The sequence below is a fragment of the Astatotilapia calliptera genome, chromosome 8 (genome assembly GCF_900246225.1).
Source record: "Astatotilapia calliptera chromosome 8, fAstCal1.2, whole genome shotgun sequence".
Taxonomy (NCBI): Eukaryota; Metazoa; Chordata; class Actinopteri; order Cichliformes; family Cichlidae; genus Astatotilapia; species Astatotilapia calliptera.
Genome location: NC_039309.1, coordinates 9,133,530 through 9,153,806, shown reverse-complemented (window position 1 = coordinate 9,153,806; position 20,277 = coordinate 9,133,530). Strand labels below are relative to the sequence as shown.

Genomic DNA, 20,277 nt, shown 5'->3' with positions numbered 1-20,277 from the left:
TGCCAGCACTTGGCTGACTCTGTGGCGGGGATGAAATGATTAATGGGTATTTGCTAGTGACTCTACACTATCATAATCTGGCCCTGCATACGGGTCGCTATAATTTAAGCTGTTTATATAACGGCATGAAAGTAGCCTTTACCGGGAGTTTAATAAAAGTTAATTGTATCTTCTGATTTATCTGTTGGGCAGGGTTTGCAGGCACTCCTGGCTATCTCTCCCCTGAGGTCCTGCGGAAGGACCCTTATGGCAAGCCTGTGGACATATGGGCCTGTGGTGAGTTTTGACACCTGTGTGTGCCTCGGGTCGAATGAACCTATTCAACAGCTTTTAAGTATCATTTAAAAGTAAAACTGTTTTCGTAGGGGTTAATGGGAATCATAAAAAAAAGCATGATGATCTTGCAGCCTCTCTCAGAGAGGTGACTTCATTGTGCTCATAAAGTGTTGCAATAACTAAGTTTTCCCTTTCTTACTGTTGCATTTCCTTGTCTTGATTTTATTCTTTGCTGCCCACGGTAAATGGTATTGTAACATGATCTTGCTGAATCACTTCTCACCTCTTTGTTTCCTGTCAGGTGTTATTCTCTATATCTTGTTAGTGGGATATCCACCATTCTGGGACGAAGATCAACATAAACTCTATCAGCAGATCAAAGCTGGGGCATACGATGTAAGTGTGTGTGTGTGTGTGTGTGTGTGTGTGTGTGTGTGTGTGTGTGTGTGTGTGTGTGTGTGTGTGTGTTAGGTGTGATGGGTGCAGTGCAGGGGTTTGCTAAGCAGTTTTCGAACATTTAATAGTGTCCAATTGAGATGTGGTCCAAAGCTATTGATCCTATCAGGGCCTTCCTGACGCATTGCAGAGGGGTGTGTGTGTGTGTGAGAGAGAGTGTGTGAGAGTCAGAGAAGGGGTATTCTCCTCTCTCAGTCGATGAATAATGAAGTCACTTTTCAGCCTGTTTGCAGGGATTTGAGTTTTAAAACTGCAGCATGTTTTCTGTGACTCCCCCCCCCCCCCCCATAATCTTCCCTATTTTAAGGAGTTAACTCAAGCACTGGTTTCCATATGGCATGGATCTGCTAGAAACCCACTTGATCAGCTGACCAGAAATCTCTCACAACTGACGTATCACTTGTTTCTCCTATTTCCTCAGTTCCCGTCTCCAGAGTGGGACACGGTGACCCCAGAGGCAAAGAACCTGATTAACCAGATGTTGACAATTAACCCAGCCAAAAGAATCACTGCTGAACAGGCTCTCAAACACCCATGGATCTGCGTAAGTATTCACCTAAATGACCACAGAGTACATTATGGAAAAACCTAGGGATTTACCATATTAAAGCCGTCACATAACTATAACTCGGATTCATACTTGCCCTGAGAATCTGTTGACTTATTTTGTTCCATTTTTGTCCCCTTACAGCACCGTTCTACAGTGGCGTCCATGATGCACAGACAGGAAACAGTCGAATGTCTCCGCAAGTTCAATGCTCGCCGAAAACTCAAGGTAGGCTTCTCAGGCTTTAAACCAGCCTTGATTGGTTACTTTTTTTTATCCTGTGGTTTTAAAGGGCTGGGACAAAATATCAGCGTGGAAGTATACCATCTTCCTCTTGGGAGATGTGATCTATCAGTCAACACTTTTATTAAAAGATGTAGGTGCTCTTAAAATATTCATCATTCCACTTTGATCTGTCAGCATTTCATGGCTCGAATGGGGCACATGGCAGAGAAAGATGATATAACTGATTAACTGAACTGAATTGAATAATAATAACAAGACACAACAATACAACAGTGCAGTGAATAAGTAACTAATCCCTTGTTTGGTGTATTATATGTTAAGCTACACAGATATTGTTGTGTATCTTAGATAATTGTGCAATGTAGTTGTGATATGGGTGTTATTGTGCGTGACATTTCATGAGTTAGTTATTGTGTGAGCATAGAAACGTAGCACAAAAATAAGGAAACTTGTGTTTGGACGATTATTTCTAAAATGTAACAATGCAATAGTGTTGGAAAGCTCGAGTTCACTCTATGCGTCTGTTTTTGGAGACTATTGAAAATATTTTAACTCGCTGTGCTGTACATCTCATTCATTGTCATTTGCTGTGAAGCTGTTGAAACCTGCCCTGTCTATTATATCATTTCGACATATATTTTGGATTGCGAGGTTTAAAATGTTTCAGTTTGTAAATTATGCTGCTTTGAGGGGTTGATATCAACCATCGAAACTATCAGCCAAACTCTGAGATCACATGTCTGCCAAAGTCTTTGATCTTCTAAATTGCTGCGTATGAACATTTCACTTTTGAGAATCTCTGCTTTTTTTTCCCCCTCTATTGGAAACATTTTAAATGTCAACCAGCTCCAGTTACTGTAGTTTGCATTCACTGCCACTGATGCAAACTCATGCCTCAAGTATCAGCTATTTTGTTTTGCCACATCATTTAAATTAATTTGCATAGAGGAATATAGGGCTTTGAGATGTGAGAATGTACAGTTAAAGGTGCATCTCCCCAGACAGCATACAAGGTTTTTTTTTATTTTTTTTTATTTTAAACATTAGGCAGAGTTTTACAGACAACATTAAGTAAATAAAGAAAAACGCCATGCTCTCATTATACCTCCCCTCACTTCTCTCTTCTCCTTCCTCTCCTCCTCCTCCTCCAGGGAGCCATTCTCACCACCATGCTGGTGTCCAGAAACTTCTCAGGTGGGTGTGCCCTTCGCCCTCAGCCTCCCACGCAGCACATGCAGAGGGAGTGGAGGAAGGAAAGTGGATAGAGTCCTCTGCACCTTTTTTAACCCCCCCACCACACACGCACGCTCACCCACTCATTCTCAAAATAACAATGTTTTTGTGTGCGCCCAGGAGTTTGCTTGCTTACAACATTAAACTGAACTGAAACACGAAGCTTCTTTGTGATATGATAGAAATATTGTATTACTGAATTATTATGAGTGCATTATCATGTATGTTAGCAGCCTAAAATTTGATATTCTGTCATAATCTGTTCCAGATTATATGTGGGTGCCAGTTATGTCCTTGTCTGTGCTAATGTATCTCTCCCTGTGTGTATGTGTGTGCGCGCGCGTATGTGTCCCTCTTTTCTGCTGCCCATGGAGCATGTTTGAGAGAACGAAGCCTAGACTTTAATGAGATTTTTCTTTTTTAATGTTTGGGGGAAAGTGTGGTGTTATAAAACCAGGTGACTATTAAGATTCTGTGTTTTTTATCTCAGCCTGCTGAGAGTGACTTGTTTTCGTTGAAGCCTTGTTCTCAGCCTTTAAGTAATTGGTCAGTCGATGGCTAATGATTTCAACCCTGGGCCTAGGAATCCACAGGGGTGCACGTCTTTGCTTTGGCCCGTTTGTATCAAAGTCTAAGATGCATCTGGGCTATAGCCAGCACCCCCTGTAGCTTTCTCGGCCCATGACTGAACAGCATGAGATCGACCTGCATAATTTCCTTAGCCCCTCCCAACTGTAGCATTTCTATCCAATAGTGGGCCGGCAGCATACCAACTCTGCTGCTGCCGCCTCCTCCACGGCCTCACTGGCTCAGGAAGGTACGTCCCAGAGACACGCCCATCCACTTCCTCTTTACATACACAACTATTTTCTTTCATGGGACAGGGTTGGCCCTCATCACCATCCCCCAAATCCTGCATGCAGCCTTTGCAAGCATCCTCATCAACATACACACCCACAAGCATGCATCCCCTCACAGATTTTTCTCATTTAGGGGTATTGTGTAGCAATCATGTAAATAAGCTTCACTTGAATTTACGTCAGCCTGCACTAAAAAGTGCTTTTTACATTCACACATCAGCGCCATTCAATCGTGACCTCGTAACCCACATTTCATCTTCACTTAGTTATGGCGTCACTTCCAGCAAGCTCCATCCTGACCTCCAGCTGACCCCTTACGTCTCTGTGCTCGCACAGGGCGGACTGGGGCAGGGGATGAGGAGGGGCATGTATCCTGGGGGCGGGAACTCACATTGCAGGGGGCCGGCAAGAGCTGGGTTGGCGTGCTGCCATCGTCAGACCTTGGTTTGATGGGACAAAGGAAGAAAGTTGGATGTTGAGGAGCTAGAGGGGAGAATAACTGAGATGGAGGATGGGAGTGCTGACTTCAGTGCCGCTACTGTTGAAAACATCACCGTTTCTTCCTGATGAATCACTTGAGGTTAAAGGCATCCCACGTCTCAACTCCCCCTCTTAAGGTCTGTTTTAGTACTTTCAAAGCAAAGTTCCCCCTTGAGACAGGAACCCCACAAGCTAATGTGGCAGCAAGTCTGCCACATTAGATCGAGGGATTGTTTTGAAAGTATTAAAATCAGATTTTCCTCTCATCCTGCCCGGTGGAGATGGGTGGTGAAGGTCGGCGATTCCAATGGTGGCTCCATGGATTGAGTACATTAGAAGCAATGTAGAGCAGACTGGATTCTCTGTCTCCCTTTTTAGAACGGAGGATCTTTTTTGCTCTGCAGTGTCTATACACTTCTCCATAGGATCTGTTTGTAGGCAGGATAAAGGTAAAATGTTTATGGGGAGATAACTTCACCTGAGACACCTAAGGGGAGGCGGGTGTTAATCCTAGGATGTGTGATTGGTGCGCTGAGATTCGGGGTGCCTGTGGTGCTTTAATTGTCAGCTAAAGCCCTCCGAATGCGGGCTCCTTCACTGAGACTGGACCAAGTTGCCTGTTTTGTAAGTTTCTGTAAATATGTGTGACATCATCACTCCAGATTGGACTCCTCATCTCTCCTCCTTTTAAGTCATCCATAATCAAGATTTTTGTTTTTTATTTTCTTTTTCTTGGCTTTTGGCTTTTGGTCCTCTGATGATGTCACTCATCACTGCAAACCTATAACTGCTTCCTTGCACTTCTGAGTATTTCTGAGGCAAGGCTTGGCCGTTTGCTCATGATGTTTCCTTTTAATGGCATTATAGCAGAATGTGACAGAAGTGTGAGTTTGAAGCATCTCTCTGTGTTTCTAATTCGGTTTTTGCCTTGCTGCCTTTCGCATGTGGGTGTCCTGTGTGGTTAATTCCTACAAAATGTTCTCGGGAGACACACCTTCAGATGCTTTCTAACACATTTTTCCTTTCTCATCACCGAGCTAGAATCTTGCTCGAGTGGTGAAGCCCTCCTCCTGTGGGTCACCTTGACCTCTACCCATCTTGCCATGTTAAATTTGTGCTAGAGAGCATGTGAACGTGGTAGTCCCATGCTGTCACATTAGCACCCTGGTGACTGCTTGATAGAAGATGTAGCCAAATGAAGAGCAGATGTTTGCACTGTGAACAATCAGCTGTCCTTTATCTAGTTTTTGAATGAAAATGAAAACTGGAAATTAAACTTAAATTTTTTTTAATTTTTTTTTCCTTTGGATGCTGCATGGCCAGGCCAAAGTATAAGCTGCTATCAATGCAACAGCCAAGATTAGGGAGCATGAGTTTTCACTTGATATTGTTTGCTGCTGTAAATGCTGTGCCCCTTATCTCTCCTCTCATGTATTGAAATACTAAGCCCTCTCTTACAACCCTCCCCCCTCTTCCCTCCCCCTCTATCCCTCTCCAATTTCCTATTGGAAGGTAAGAAACTCAAGATAAGATTTTTGGAACCTGTGTGTGTTGGTAGAAAAACAAGAGAAAAGCAAGCAAGAGAGAGTTGAGAGCGTTAGACTGAGAGGAAAAGTGACTGGAGCCCTTAAAGGAAATCAATGATTTACATTAACCTAGCTCATCACTGTCAGTCCTGGCGGCAGTTTGAGTCTGGCCATCATTCTCTTTCTAGATCTGCTGGGGTCTTCCAGGCAGGAAATGGACTGAGGAAGTTTACTTTGCTCTCAGGTTTCTCTTATATCCCCAGATGGCAATGAATGGATTATGATGTGAATGGGTTTTGCAGAGTGTAGCAGCCTGTACAGCCAAGGGGCGTAAAATGCCCGAGAAATCCATTAAATGCATGTTGTGCTTTGGAAACATCTAAGCTTACTTTGTCACAGTGACTGAGGTGTTGGGGATTCATAGATGTAACGTAGGTTAGAGGTACGAACGAACTATCATCATCAGTAAATCTTAACTTTTCTACCTGTTTCTCTCCCCTTCTATCCTCCTTTTTTCCACAGCATGCAAAAGTTTACTCAACAAGAAGTCAGATTCTGCTAAGGTAAGGTTCTCTTCATCACCTCTCTGCCCTCTTTTGTTCTGCTACATGGTGTCCTATCTCTCCTCTGTCAGCTGACCTCGATTTTCTGCCTTCTGTTCTTTTTCTGTCTTTCAGTCTTTCTTTTGCGCACTTTTCCTCCTATTATTTCAATGAATATCTTTTGTTGTGCAGTAGTTATTATTCATTTTAAGGTTGTTGTTTGTTTTTTTTTCGTTTTCACATTGGCCTTGTTTTATATCTGCAGAGGAGTTTCTTTCTATGGCGTGTTTTTAGATCCCATAATCCTGCAGTCCTTTCCACAAGTTTTTAACCTTTTTTTTTTTTTTTTTTTTTTTTTTTTAAACCAACGTTTTCACTCATAATTTATAAATATTAGTTCCGTAATGCTGGTTTTATTCTTTCACCTTTAGTCAGTTTCAGTCAAATGTCTGCTGCTCTGTTTCCCAGCAATCTCCATCAGCCTCTGCTGCTATTAAGCATCTCGCTCCCCACTCCTCTTTTTCTTTTCTGCCCCAGGGGTCACTCTGTGTAGTTAAGTGGGAGCGGCATAGAGAGTTAGTGAGGCAGTAAAAGGGATGATCTAGAGGCCATTCTGTGGCACTCACCCTCTCATTTACCCTGTTAGCTCTCAATAGCCCGGGAGCTTCCACCAACATTAGCCCCGTTTCCTGAAAGGCGTGTTTCAATTCTAATGCATCTTTCTCTATGTGTGTGTGACGTATGTGTTCACTTTGAGTGTTTGCGTTCTCGTCCCAGCCTTCTACCAACAACAGTAAGAACAGTATAGTGAGCGCCATCAATGCCCTGAAAGACACCAACATGGCAACGAACGCACAGATGGTACAGTAGGCCGCCGCAGTGTCAGCCCTGCCTCTTAATCCCCCCTGTCCCCTCAGTAGTTGCATAGTAACCCATTGGGCCTCATCCTCCATCATCTGCTTGTCATCCTTCATCTACCACCCAGGAGATCTTGCTCTGTAACATCCCCTGTCCCAATAAGCTTACCAACCGTGGTGCACGTGTGCTCCTGATTTAGGTGAAACACTTTTGGAAATTATTTAAATTTAGTTAAAAAAAATCTAAACAGGTGCACATGTGCACCCTGTCAGCCACAGGAGCATGACCTTGTTTGCAGGACTGTGTGCACCTAAAGTGGCAGCTCGTAAAGTTGTCGAGACCCCGTTTGGAGACCTCCACCTGTTAATATCAGAGTACAATTCAGTCCTATGTAATGGCCCCCATGTTTATATCTCTATATAATCCTCAATCGGCTACTTTCTTATCTTTTTCCCATCCTAACATCTTTCTTTGTCATTACATATTTTAGCCAGCTGTTCTTTGTCATTCTAACCTCGCACCATCCATAACATCCCCATTGACATCCTCATTGTAGTGAAAAACTTGACCATTGTGCTCCAATCCAGCACTAGCATGCTGTGGTTTTGAGAAGCTTTTACTAGCATGCATTAAATTACATCTTGTAGTGTTGTGGTTGGATAACACTGTCGGGTTGGTTTGGTAGTGCTTCTCAACTGGAGGTACAGGTCCCCAAAGACACAAATATTATGTTTAAAAAACCGTCTAATAGAGAAACTGATGATCAGCTCAAAGAGCAGTTCCCCAGTTATGTAATGCATACACGGTAAAACTACACGGAGCCAATCAACCTACTGTTAACCTGCAGCAATTATCATGAAATATTACCCGTTTAACTGAGCAAAATCTGAGCAGCTTCTCATTCTCGAGGGTTTGTAATTATGTATTTTTTAAATATTTTAAACTGAGTAATAATAGTTAAGCTTTTTATTTATGGATTCGCACTCAGGACTCAAAAGTACAAAACTCCTTCCGTAAAGTAATTTATGCATTTATTGGTTATATGAGCAGAATTGAAAACAAACAGAAGGACGGACTGTGTGGTGAAAGGAAAGAAGCTCCGTCCTGAAATGGGACAGAAACAGTTGCCAGATCTCGTGGTACTTCTGGGTGCAGCCTCGGGCGTTGTATTTAAACTGTTCCAGTTTAAAATGGGACGTTAACTCTTTGACCCAGTGCTTGTGGGACTGTGGCCACATTTTCTTTGCTCTGTGAAGTCTCGGGTCAAGTATCAGGTGTCTGTTTTGAGGTTATTTAAAAGCTAACAGAATCTGTGTCTTTTTTTTTTTTTTTTCAAAGTAATATTTATGATACTTTCACACATAAAACAGAAAACTGCAGCTAATGCATTTAATTCTCCTAACTGTGTTTTGTAAAACAATAACGCTGTATGCTCTCATTATCTCGGTGTAGTTCCAGTAAAATCTGATAAATGATAACAGACCAGAAATGATGAGGCTATTAATTGATTGAGTGAGCTCTCAGCAAATGATTCCCCTGTGTTTCGTCTTCTCTGAGAGCATCTCTGTGTTTAGACCAAACAAACATCTGAAGATGTTAGTGTGTGACTAGCGTTTGGGGAAATTACAAACTCTTTTCTGGCGTTTTATAGACGAGACATTCATTAGTTACAGCCCAAAATAAGTGTCTCCTCTCCATTGCCACGGGCACTCTTGAAAGTTTTGGATCCACTAGCTGTTGTGAAGATGTTTAAGTTTTGGCTGAGGTAAAAGATAAAGGGGCCCACTTTAAATCCAGTTGAGAGGCACTCTTTGAGGACAATATTTTGGACTAACTGTTTTGTTCTGTATCGCAGGAATCTCAGAGCACAGTGGTGCACAATGCTCCCGATGGCGTCAAGGTGAGATGTATGTTTTGTGTTTTGTTGTTTTTATTTCTGTCTGAAAGCCCGACGCAGAGCATCACACGCACCTGATGGGCTCGATCCTGCCGGATCCTGGCAGCGTTTGATTTCAGCATGTGTCTGTCTCTTTCCTCTGCATCTCAGGGATCAACAGAAAGCAATGCCACCAACGACGAGGAGGAAATGAAAGGTAGGAAAGGTACTCCAGTGTTTTATTCCCTTTATCCTGTTCTCTCTTTCTGTCTCCCATTTAGTGAGTTTTTTTTATTTATTTATTTTTGGACTGTACTGACTGGCAGGTGTGCTGAGATACGACGCGTGTCTGTCACACTTTTGACTGTGTCTGTTGTGTGTGTATGTGTGTATTTATTGTGTGTCTGGCTGCGTTTTGTATGTGTGTTCTAGCGGACAGTACGGCGCTGAGTCAGGGCAGCGCTACAGAGGAGATGCCCCCACTTCTGCCCTCACCTCAAAGCTCACCTGCCAGTAAGTTTATCCATGGCAACCGGAAAGCTATACGGGCGCCTCTGGCCAGGACATAACACCCCCCCCCAACCCCCCTCCCTCACTCCCACCCTGGCTTTCTGTAGTCACCAAAAATAACGTCTTACATCTCTGAGCCCCCACCCTCACTCTGATCCACCAAGCTTTTTTTTTTTTTTTTTTTCTTTTAGGGTTCCCACTGGTTTTAGATTTTTGAAATGATTCACCTTTGTTTGGCTTTTACAAATTTCTGTAGGTTAATTCCAGTTTATTGCATTTTTTATCTTAGTTTGGTAGTTTTAGCATAACGACACCATTTGGCCATCTTGTAGCAACGGCTTTCCAATTAATGCTGTGTAACACGGCTTAAATAATCAGTTTTTCAACAGGATCATGGGGACACGACAGCACTACCTTGCTCTGAAAACTATTATTTTCAGTAGCATTTGCTGCACATTGACAAATGACAGATTCCAGTAGAAACAAGTCATTGAATTAAATGACAAATCTTTATTTCCCCAGTAGCAAAACTATTTCTTGGACTCAGGTTTCCATTGAGACGTTTCAGTATTCAGATAATTAATAATTAATTAATCTTTCATTCACCGTACCCACAAATGCACAAAAGAGTTTTCCTCCCTTTTGCTCTACTCTGTCAAGATGATCCCAAACTGCTTCAGTCATTTTAAAAACAGTAAACGGGCAGATTATAAGTGCTTCAAGCGAAGTCTTCTGACTGTGACCACACGATCAGCATCATGTTCTCTTCGAAAACCACCAAATCACTAAGTCACTGCTTTACATCTTGGGTAATCGGTCAATTGTGTTTTTGGCCTATTGGATTTCACCTCAACAGTGCCACTGCATTTCCAGATATGAGCAGTTAGTTTATATGCAGTCTTATTGAAATTAAGTTGTAATAAACTGGAATAATCTTTCAGCAGTTATGACAAACATGCTATTTGTTTGGGTTTTTTTAAGCACACTGACTGCTGACACACTTCCTGCTCTCCATTCTTGCTCGCTGTGTGAGAGCAAGGCAACACAGATCTTGTGTAACTTCTTCTAATGGACACTTTAAGGGGAACCTGTTATGCTCCTTTAACACGATCTTGTTTTTAATGCTTTGACTCTACTAATGTTGTTTTGTGTGATCAATAGTTCATTTCAACCCCCCTTCTTTACGCTAACTTCTTTCTGATTGGCTGCCCCTTGCAAACAGAAGGTTTTGAACAGTGGACGGTGGGGACGGGTGCATCAGACGACCGTTTTAATTATGTTTTTGATATCATCTAGAACCAAGAGTAGGAAAAAACGTATAATTTATTCTGGCTATATGACACTTTGTTTAACATGAGCATCCACTATTGTAACAGACAGAAAATGAGGAAAAGCATCACGGTCCCCTTTAACATCACTGTGCTCTGATCAAACTTTTAAAAAATAACAGACCTTGTCTTATGTTTCTTTTCTTCTCATGTTAACTCTAATAGTGGAAAGTCATTTCAAAAACACAGATTTTTATTGTCATCGGGGCCACTGTGGGAACCCTGAAACCTGTGTGTGTGTGTGTGTGTGTGTGTGTGTGTGTGTGTGTGTGTGTGTGTGTGGGTGTGTGTGTGGGTGTGTGTGTGAGAGTGTGTGTGGGTGTGTGTGTGAGAGTGTGCGTTTCTTTTTTGGTGATGGCTACATCTATCCCCTTGTCCTCCTAATGTGACGGCTCCATCTGGAGGAAGTCTTGCTTACCTTGCGGCTGATCGTCCTAAAGTAGTCGCCCAGTCTCACAGACCTTGCAGCCTGTCTGACTTCAATGGAACCTTGCACGCCATAGAGCGTCACGTCCTCACACTTTCTCAGTCTTCCTGTACTCTTTTTTTTTTTTTTTTTTTTGTGTGTGTGTATTTTTATCTTCTAATTTCTTTTCCATTTCTCTTAATACACCATTCTTCACCAATCAAATTTTCTCTATCATCTTTCCTCTAGTCTGTTGACCTCTTCTCTTCATCCTCCTGCTTTTGCAAGGCAAACTTGCACTAAAGTACAATCTAATCTCTCCCCCTCTCCCTTCCTCCTCCTCCTCCTCTTCTAACTTCTTTCCTGTGTGCATTTTCCACTCCTGCCTTCCTTCCTGAACATGCTAAGTTTCCCCACAGGCATAACTTGAGCAAATAACAAACAATGGCTTCGATCGTCTCTTTGCTCAGTGCTCCAGTTCATCAGAGGAGGCTTAATGTTAATGTGTATTAGCGTTATGAGTAGAGTAGATGTGAGCAGAGCAGGCATTTAACTGACTTCCACATCGCACAGCATCACGATCAGAGCGGCACTGATCTGGCTTCCAGCTACCACCCTGTCCTCATGTCACCCATCTGCATGTCTGTCATAAACGCAATGTTAGCTGTTTCTTTCTTATTCTACCAAATGTACTAACCCACATCACCTTCATCAACCTTTTTTTCCCTGCATGAGCTAAATGTGTGCGCGTTATGTGTAAATGATCATATTTCTGTCATTTTTGTCTGTTGTCCATCCACATGTTTTTGTTTGTTGACCACCCCTTGTGTGTTTCAGTTCCACCGCATGACGTAAAGCGCATTGCATGGAACAGCACAGGCAACAGCTCCTACCCCGAGTCTGAACTCTCACAGTCATCCATACCTGCCGCTCCACTAGGGAGCAACACTGTCGCTGCTAAAAGCAACACTAAGCAGAGTAAGAACACATCCGCACTAACTGACTAACTCGGTTTTCCCTGCCAGCGCCTCACTGTTACCTGCTGCTCGCTGAAACTCTGCATTCCTTGAGTGTGTTAGTGGGTTTTTTTTGAGTATTTATTTATTTATTTATTTATTTTTTAAAGCTGGTTCTAAATAAATTGTCTGGTCGCCAGTTTTGCTTCTTTACAGTTAACTTGTCTTGATTTAAGTTCCATGTTGAAGTAGTGAAGGCCGATGAGCTTAAACACCCAGATCAAAAATCCGAAGTAAAGCCTGATTTGCAACAAAACGATGACAGCAAGACTAAAAGAGAAGATTTCCAAAGTTGATAGTGAGACCTGCTATAATGTGTGGCTTGGAGAGGGTGACGCTAACAAAAAGAGAGGAGGCAGAGCTGAATATGCTAAGATTTTCATTGCGAGTGACTAGAATGGACAGGATTAGAAATGAGAACGCTCGGGATGAGCTGTTTGGAAATGAAGTTAGAGAGGCGAGCCTGAAATGGATTGGGCATGTGCAGAAGAGTGATGGTGGCTATATTGGAGAATGGAAGGAAGAAGGTAAAGAGGAAGCTGCAGGGGGTTTCATGGATGTAGTGAAGGAATACAAGCAGAGAGCTGGTTTAACTTTAACCATAGTGTGAGATGGAGGCAGTTAATCTGCTGTGGTGACGCCTAAAGGGAGCAGCTGAAAGAAAAAGAGGTTATTCTGGTTTTGTTGCCCTTCTGAGTATTTCAGGCAGCCAGATGGTGTGTGTGATTAAAGGTGTGTTCATGCCTTATTATTGAAGTAATGATACAACTTGTCAGGTGGGGGAAAAAAAGACATTAATGCCCCCTTAATTCAGTGAATCGCGTCAGAAAGCTGTCTTTAACGTCACATGTATAGAAACATGCCAGATAATTTACACCAGTAGTAGATGGCAAGAACTTTTATAGCAACTTGTATTATTAAACTACAATTTCTTAGTAATAATCCCTGAAATCGTAATAGGCAGCCATTAGATATGGCAGTGATTTTCAAATTATGTGGGTGCACCATAGATGAGAAAAACATGGAAAATGAATAAGATGAATGAATGAATATGATTTTAATTTTCACAGCAAAAATAAATGTGAATTTCCCAAGTGTCTGTCATGCTGATCTTTATTTCACTTTTTACATCATTAGTAACAGAAATTGTGGTTTTTGAGGTGTGAATTTTTTTTTTTCCCTGAAGTGGGGCATGCAACACAGTTTTTATGAACTACTAACATAAAATGACCTAGATAATACTGTAATACTGTATAGTAGCAGTAATCCTGACAATGCAGGTGAAAGGATGTTTAGCAATTATTTACTAGAAACCGTTGATATTTGTTTAAGTGCTCCGAGTAATGAAATAAAACTTCATTGGAGTGTCTGTATTGTTTCTGCTTTTCATCTTAAAAGTAGAAGGAACAACTTAACAACTACGTGAGTCAAGATAAGCTGTAGCGCTCATGCTGATTTTAATAACCAAGCATGTCGTCTGGCCCATCAGTGTGGTTCACTGATGTGTTTAGAAATCAGTAGAGCTCTTAAGGCACAGAATAAAATGCAGTGCTCTCGGTTTATTGCTGGTTTTAGTGTTTTTCATAGAATTTGTTGACTACAAGAAAATATCGCTTGATTGATTTTGTGGAGAGGAGGGTTGTACCACGTGTAATCTCTTCATTTGGTTTTACTGTTACTTTAAAAGTGTGTGAGGCACTTTACACTGAATAGCAACTAGCATAAATAAATGGTAAACTTGTAGGTTCATGGCTTGTTTGGTGTGGAACAGATGTTAACTAAGAACATATAAAGAAACTTAAAGAGGAAAGGGATTGAAGTTGATCAGACTGATACTGTTAATCAGTTCATGGAATAGCTGAGGGAATAAAACCATCAAAGTCTGGCAAGTTTGCTCACTTGTGCATCTAACAGTTGGTCATAGCAGGAGAAAGCTAAGTGGGCCTCGAGTGAGGAAGGCTGTGATCTCTACTAGCAGAGTTGTTGCTTCTGTTTGGTTGGCAGTGTGTGCTCACAGCGGAGAGTCGTGTTCAGTCAGTTGTTGTGTCGTAGCAAAGGCGAGAAGCTGAGCGAGAGACAGCGATGGGGGTCGAGCTCCGGTGACGAGGCAGCTTTTGGATCCGGGCGACCAGGTTAAAGAGGGGACTTGAGCCGTAGCCACAGAGGAAGAGCGCGTGAAGGAAGGCAGGAGCTGAAGCGATGAGACAAAATGTCATTGTGCAGAAACCCACCACACTGTTATTGTCTCACCTTCCAACTGGCATCTCACCAGCTGCCATCTGTTTGCCTCTTTCTGTCTCTTGTTCTGTCTGCAGCTCGTAAACAGGAGATCATCAAGATTACGGAGCAGCTGATTGAAGCAATCAACAATGGAGATTTCGATGCCTACACGTGAGTACAACTGTGTGTAAAAGTGAAAAGCAGCAGATGCTTTCTGTGAGTGAAAACGAGTGCAATTTGGTAACAGGCTCATCTTGTTTTCGTTTTTTTCATGTTCAGGAGGATTTGCGATCCTGGACTCACCTCTTTCGAACCAGAGGCTCTGGGAAACCTGGTGGAGGGCATGGACTTTCACAAATTCTACTTTGAAAACTGTGAGTCTTCTTCTTTACTTGCATAATATACCGTTTATTTTAAGGGGTTTGAAATACCAGGCAAGTTAGGAAATAGCAAGAATAGTTGGCAGTGTGGATAAACTCCACTATTGGAATATTTATAACTGCAACTCATCATCATTTCATTATTTAAAGAAAATAAGCTCCGCTCATACAGCTTTGGTGGCTCTTTCAAGTTAGTTGTAAACAGAATTATGTCCAATAAATAAAAGGGAAATTGTTGAATTTTGAAGGTCAAGATTCCTGATTTAAGCAGGAAAATGTAACCGTGATGATGGTACACATCCTGTCCCTCATTTTTCTGTCAATCCACAGCCTGAACTAGTGTTCAGCCCTTAGTTAAGACGAGTATCTGTCAAAAATGGTTGTGATTGTGTTTTTAAAATATTTATTTTAAGGATTTAAATATGAAAAAATAAATTCTAAATAAAAGTGCATTTAAAAAAAAGAACAATGATCTCAAGAATTCAAAGCTACGACAACTCTTGTAGTATTACTTGACCAACACATTTCAGCCTTTTTTTTTTTCTTTCTTTTTTTTTAAATCAAGCAAACAAACAAATAACAGAAGAATACACTATACAGTATTAGTACCAGGCATTAAAGCATGTAGTGAGGTACACTGTAGGCTCCTACAGGTAAAGCTGGCAAGTCTGCTAACTGCACAGTTTATGGGACGAGATGTTCTTCCAGTAATAGCTGAATTGTTCCCAGTGAATGTCAAAGAGTCAAAGAGTATCTTTGCTTGGCCGTCAGTGTGAGTTAATCCTGTGGTGTCTCTGTATCCAGTGAGGGCTGTGATCCATAGACTGTAAGTGAAATATGAACACAGCCACACTGAAATCATGTATGCGTGAGAAGGTGAAGGGCTAAGCCTTGTTAGCATGGTGCATTCATGGACTGTTGCATCACATCAACACAGAAAACTGACATACACATAAATGGCATTCTGTAACATAAAAAGACGAGAGGTCCACTGAAGTGACTTGAATAGTTTCAGTGAGCCAAGCCCTTAATATTTACAGTTTACGTAAACCATATTTATGCCAGGCTTAAATATGGTTGTTTCACCTTTTAACGTGAGGAAACTTCAGGTACGACCCGATTATGGATTGAAGGAACTGCAGCTCATTTGTCATGCTTGGAGGTCGCTGCTGACCATGGACATATCTTCTACTTTGTGCAGTGTTGAGCAAAAACAGCAAGCCCGTGCATACCACCCTGCTCAACCCACACGTGCACCTGATCGGCGAGGACGCCGCGTGCATCGCCTACATCCGGCTCACACAGTTCGTGGATTCCACCGGCCGCCCCCGTTCCAGCCAATCAGAGGAGACCAGAGTGTGGCATCGCCGCGATGGCAAGTGGCTTAACGTCCACTTCCACTGCTCTGGAGCGCCTGCTGCACCACTACAGTGATCAGGTACACATCCTTAGTCCTCACAAGAGTTTTTTTTTGTTTCTGCATTACTGGGTTAAACATGATCAGTTACAGAAAAGTCTAAATAGTCCACAGGAGACAGTTTTAAATATTTAAAATATATATATTTTTTAACATTTTTAGTAATGTTGAGACATCCCATTAGTCACATCCAGCTGGGAATCTCTGCTGCAGGCAGACCAAAAATGCCCCCTAAAACTACCCCTGGACCCTTGATCATTTTAATCTTGTATTGTTTTTCCCTAATGTGACTTTATTTAGTGTATCTGATATCACCAGGTTGGTGTTGTTTCCTCAACTTCAAATTAATGGTGCTTCATGGACTATTTCAACTGGCTTAAATAAGGCTTGGTTTGGTGTTATGGGATGGAAGGAAAGGAGAAAAGGTTAGAAGGGAAGGAAAGAAGGAAAACTGATAGGGATGAAAGATGAAAAGAAGGTAGAAATGAAGTTTTGGGAAGAATTGGGAAGGAAGATAGGAAAAAAGGAAGTGATGATGATGGATGATGGAAGGGCTTGTTGGACTATTATTCGAATTTTTATTTTTTTAATCATCAACCGTTATCTGTGGCCATTTTCCTGCCCATCTGTGGCCAAACTCTTGAGATCAAGAATCTGGCCACAGATGGGCAGTGACAGGAAAAGCTGAAGCTCCTGGAGAAAACTAGCACAAAGTAGCACAAGCCTCCAGTCTAACTCCACGCTAAAGGGCCCTATCAAGGTCCAAACACAGGACTGTCTGCTGTGAGGCAACAGTGATAACTGCTGCGCCACCAAAATGGCAAATTTAAGCAAAAAGAAGAGAAATCTGGGTTAGATTTAGCCGAAGATGGTTATCAGTAAATCAGATGCTTTGACAGGAGTAAGAACTTAAGTTAAAGAAAAGCCTTTCTGGCAGAAAGCGTTGAAGACACACCTGCCATCCCTAGGTTGCAAAAATGTGATTGGTTCATTTCAGTCATAGTCCTGGAGCAGCACTGACTGTGATGTTGTAAGAAAAACACAAACTTAGTGAAACAACAAAAATAAGAACCAGCAATAAACTCAAACTATTCTTGGAACTGTTTACATTCTGATGATTCCAGCTGTGGTACCAACCTATCCTCTCTCCTCTCCCCTCCCCTCCCAGTGGTCCTGAGCCTCCAGTCTACTGGAGTGTGTGTTTTGGGGGGCAGTGTTTTTTCAGCGAGCGTGTTTAAGAGGTCCGTCCTCTGCGTGGATTGGCTAGTGCCAGGAGCCCGGCCGGGCGAGATCGCATCCCTCTCCACGATACCAACCAATCCTGTCCCTCCTTTGACCTGCTGGGGGCTGGCTGAACACAAGACTCCGCCCCCATGGGATGATGCATGCATCTGGCGCCTGATTGGAGGGCGCGTCTTTGCCCTCTGTCCCTCCCCTGGCAGCCATCTTTTTTCTGCCCGCGCGAGATGAGACGTCCTGGGGGAGCAGAGAATTTACAGTTGAACTTGTGACAGTTTATGAGTATGAGTTATGAATATACTGTGTAAATTATGACTAGATGTACCAGAAAAACCACCAAAACCCAACCAAGCATTTATATTCACTATCTAATAACGGAGGAACAGGGAGGAGTGTCAAGTTAGCAGCTGAGATTTTGGTCACATTAGGGATTACTGGGTAGAAACTGCTCACTACCTGGACTGTTGCTGTTAAGATGTAGGGAGATTTTTAGTTTGTTATTTCCCCCACTGAATTTAAGAGGGAAAAACAAATCAGGTTGGCTCAGTCAGACAGTCGATGACCAGAGAAACTTGATATCAAAAACATGACGCACCAAAGTGTAGAACTTTAGGCTTTTTATGTGTTTGTGTGCTTGTTTAATTATTAGTTTGTTTGTTTGTTTGTTTGTTTTTTCACCAGAACGGAAACTGTGTTATTGTGGGGGTGGGGGGGTGGTATGTGTTCTGTTGCATTTTTAGCGTCCTGATCCCTTTTGCGTTCCTGTGAATAACCGGAGCCTTTTCGCTTCATTATGTTTTCTGGCTCCTTTTTAAAGCAGCTGAGTTTTTGTTGTTTTTTGATTTTTAAAAATGAGGGATTTTTATTGTGCAAATTTAAAGCTAACCTTAGCTGCTAGCAGGTTCTGTTATGTCTATATGCAGTGGAGGGAGAGAGTGGGCTGCTGCTGCCACCTCTCCCTCATTAATCCCTTCCCGCCTCTCTTCTCTCTTTTAACCAGTTTCTTTTTTAACCTTCCCTCCCACGCTGTTTCTCTGCTTTCTGCAAGGCCCTGGTTTGTTTATAATCACTGTGTAAATACAGTGTATGTATAGATATATGTAGAAAAGTGTAATATATGTACATGTATCTAAGAGACACTCATCCTGTGCACTTGGGCAGTGGGAATCACCCCATGACCTCTGTGACCTCCCCGAGTAGATTAGGAGCAACATTTGTTGTTGGGTTTTGTTTTCCCCTGTAATTTAAATTCTCCAACCGATCACGACAAACATGAATACACACGCTTGTGTAGGCTACCAGCTTTAGATCCATGGCCGTACGACTGTTTTTTGTTTGGGTTTTTTTTTTTTTTTTTTCGAGACGGGGAATAAAAATAAAAGAAAAATAACAGGTTGAAAAGTAGTTTGAGCACCCCTCCCCCTAAATTCAGCCTAATAGATGCATATTTAGATATGAAGACCTTCATAATAGTGTCGTTAGTCCTGATCCCACAATGCTGTGAGCCATCTTTTCATATCATATTATGCACACGCGCACGCCTGGTGGTGTTTTTAAACTGTGTAACATATCCACACCGCTGCTGCAACCATCGGCGCCGCCCTCGCCGTGCTGCTTAATCGTCTCCATCCATGTGCGACAGTTGTATCCGAAACCGTCCCCACCCCCCAACCTGCAAGGTGCCCGCCTCCCCCTCCCTCTGTGTTCAGACTCTGCTCTTGAGATGTTTATTTGTACCTCTCTCTCTCTCTCTCTCTGTTGTTTCCGTGTTACTGGTTTGAGTTCTTTCGTTGTTGTTGCTGTTAACTTTGTCGTTTTGGTAATTTGCCGATCTGCCAAGCTGGAGTTCTGCACTGTCCCTCGCACACAGGAATTTAAAAAAAAAAAAAAAGGGGGAAAAGAGGGAAGCAGTAAAGACGAAATGAAATGATAGATATTGATCAGGACTAAATTATTTATTTATCTAATCTACCCTTGGTGGTTTTAAATCGTGCCTGCTCAGTCGGGAGGAGTTTTGAGAAAGTTCTGGTGTGGGCGTGCAGGTTTTTGGGACCTACACATGTCACGAAGCAGAGCGGGAAGACCTAGTTATATGCATGTTTCAGTTACACATTTCTACCATGTACCTACCGGAATACGGATGGAGCTAGTGTTAATATATGATATTTGCATCTTTTGAAATATGAATTTCCTCCATCCAGAATGTTTAATAGGTGACATGAAAAATATTTGAAAAAAAAGCAAAATTTAAAGAAAAAAAATAGATTCAGGAGCCGTAGCTTGGTATGAGGCCCTCGATGTTTTCCCTGCGTTGTAATGATATAATATTGGGCTGCGCTTTCTCCCCAGCCTTCACATGGATGCTGGAGTTTTTTTGCATGATCATGATGTACAATGAAATACAACCATGAATTGACGACTATCAAGTGTTTGTCTGAGTGTTAGTTGGTCTTCATCATAGCTTTGTTATTCTTCAAACTTGGATCTTGAAAGTATTTAATAAAAATACTATTTCAGCACTGGTTTGTCTTTAGAGTCATTTATTGTCGCGAGGACTTTCACCGAGTGCTTCAACACAAGCCGATGTCAATACGATGCACTCATCTGTCGCTTTATTAAGTACACCACGTTAGTACAGATGGATTCCTGTCCTTTGTGGCAAACATTCCTCTTAGATTTTGGTCCATATTGACATGACAGCATCACACAGCTGCTGCACATCTATGACGATTCTGGTGACTGGAGGCTTGAGTACAGTGAACTCGCTGTCATGTTCAAGAAGTCAGTTTGATATGATCAAAGCTTTCTGACATGACATGTTATCCTGCTGGAAGCAGCCATCAGAATAAGGCAACACTGAG

General features: G+C 42.1%; 1 protein-coding gene across 11 annotated transcripts in view; it reads left to right on the top strand.

Moving 5' to 3' along the window:
* LOC113028221 (calcium/calmodulin-dependent protein kinase type II subunit gamma) overlaps positions 1-19,935 on the top strand; it is a 43,539-nt gene extending 23,604 nt beyond the window's left edge. The window contains exons 8-23 of one of the 11 annotated variants that reach the window (XM_026178312.1): positions 193-276; positions 578-672; positions 1,154-1,276; positions 1,424-1,507; positions 2,677-2,719; positions 3,513-3,575; positions 6,147-6,187; positions 6,944-7,027; positions 8,880-8,924; positions 9,072-9,117; positions 9,333-9,413; positions 11,982-12,122; positions 14,476-14,551; positions 14,660-14,754; positions 15,962-16,198; positions 17,346-19,935. In XM_026178312.1, the coding sequence (XP_026034097.1) occupies positions 193-276; positions 578-672; positions 1,154-1,276; positions 1,424-1,507; positions 2,677-2,719; positions 3,513-3,575; positions 6,147-6,187; positions 6,944-7,027; positions 8,880-8,924; positions 9,072-9,117; positions 9,333-9,413; positions 11,982-12,122; positions 14,476-14,551; positions 14,660-14,754; positions 15,962-16,194 (1,334 nt within the window). In that variant the 3' untranslated portion in view covers positions 16,195-16,198; positions 17,346-19,935. Of the gene's footprint in view, positions 1-192; positions 277-577; positions 673-1,153; positions 1,277-1,423; positions 1,508-2,676; positions 2,720-3,512; positions 3,576-6,146; positions 6,188-6,943; positions 7,028-8,879; positions 8,925-9,071; positions 9,127-9,332; positions 9,414-11,981; positions 12,123-14,475; positions 14,552-14,659; positions 14,755-15,961; positions 16,199-17,345 lie in introns of all 11 variants that reach the window. The other 10 variants (XM_026178311.1, XM_026178313.1, XM_026178314.1 and 7 more) reach the window with 10 other exon arrangements.
* Positions 19,936-20,277: the final 342 nt, after the last annotated feature.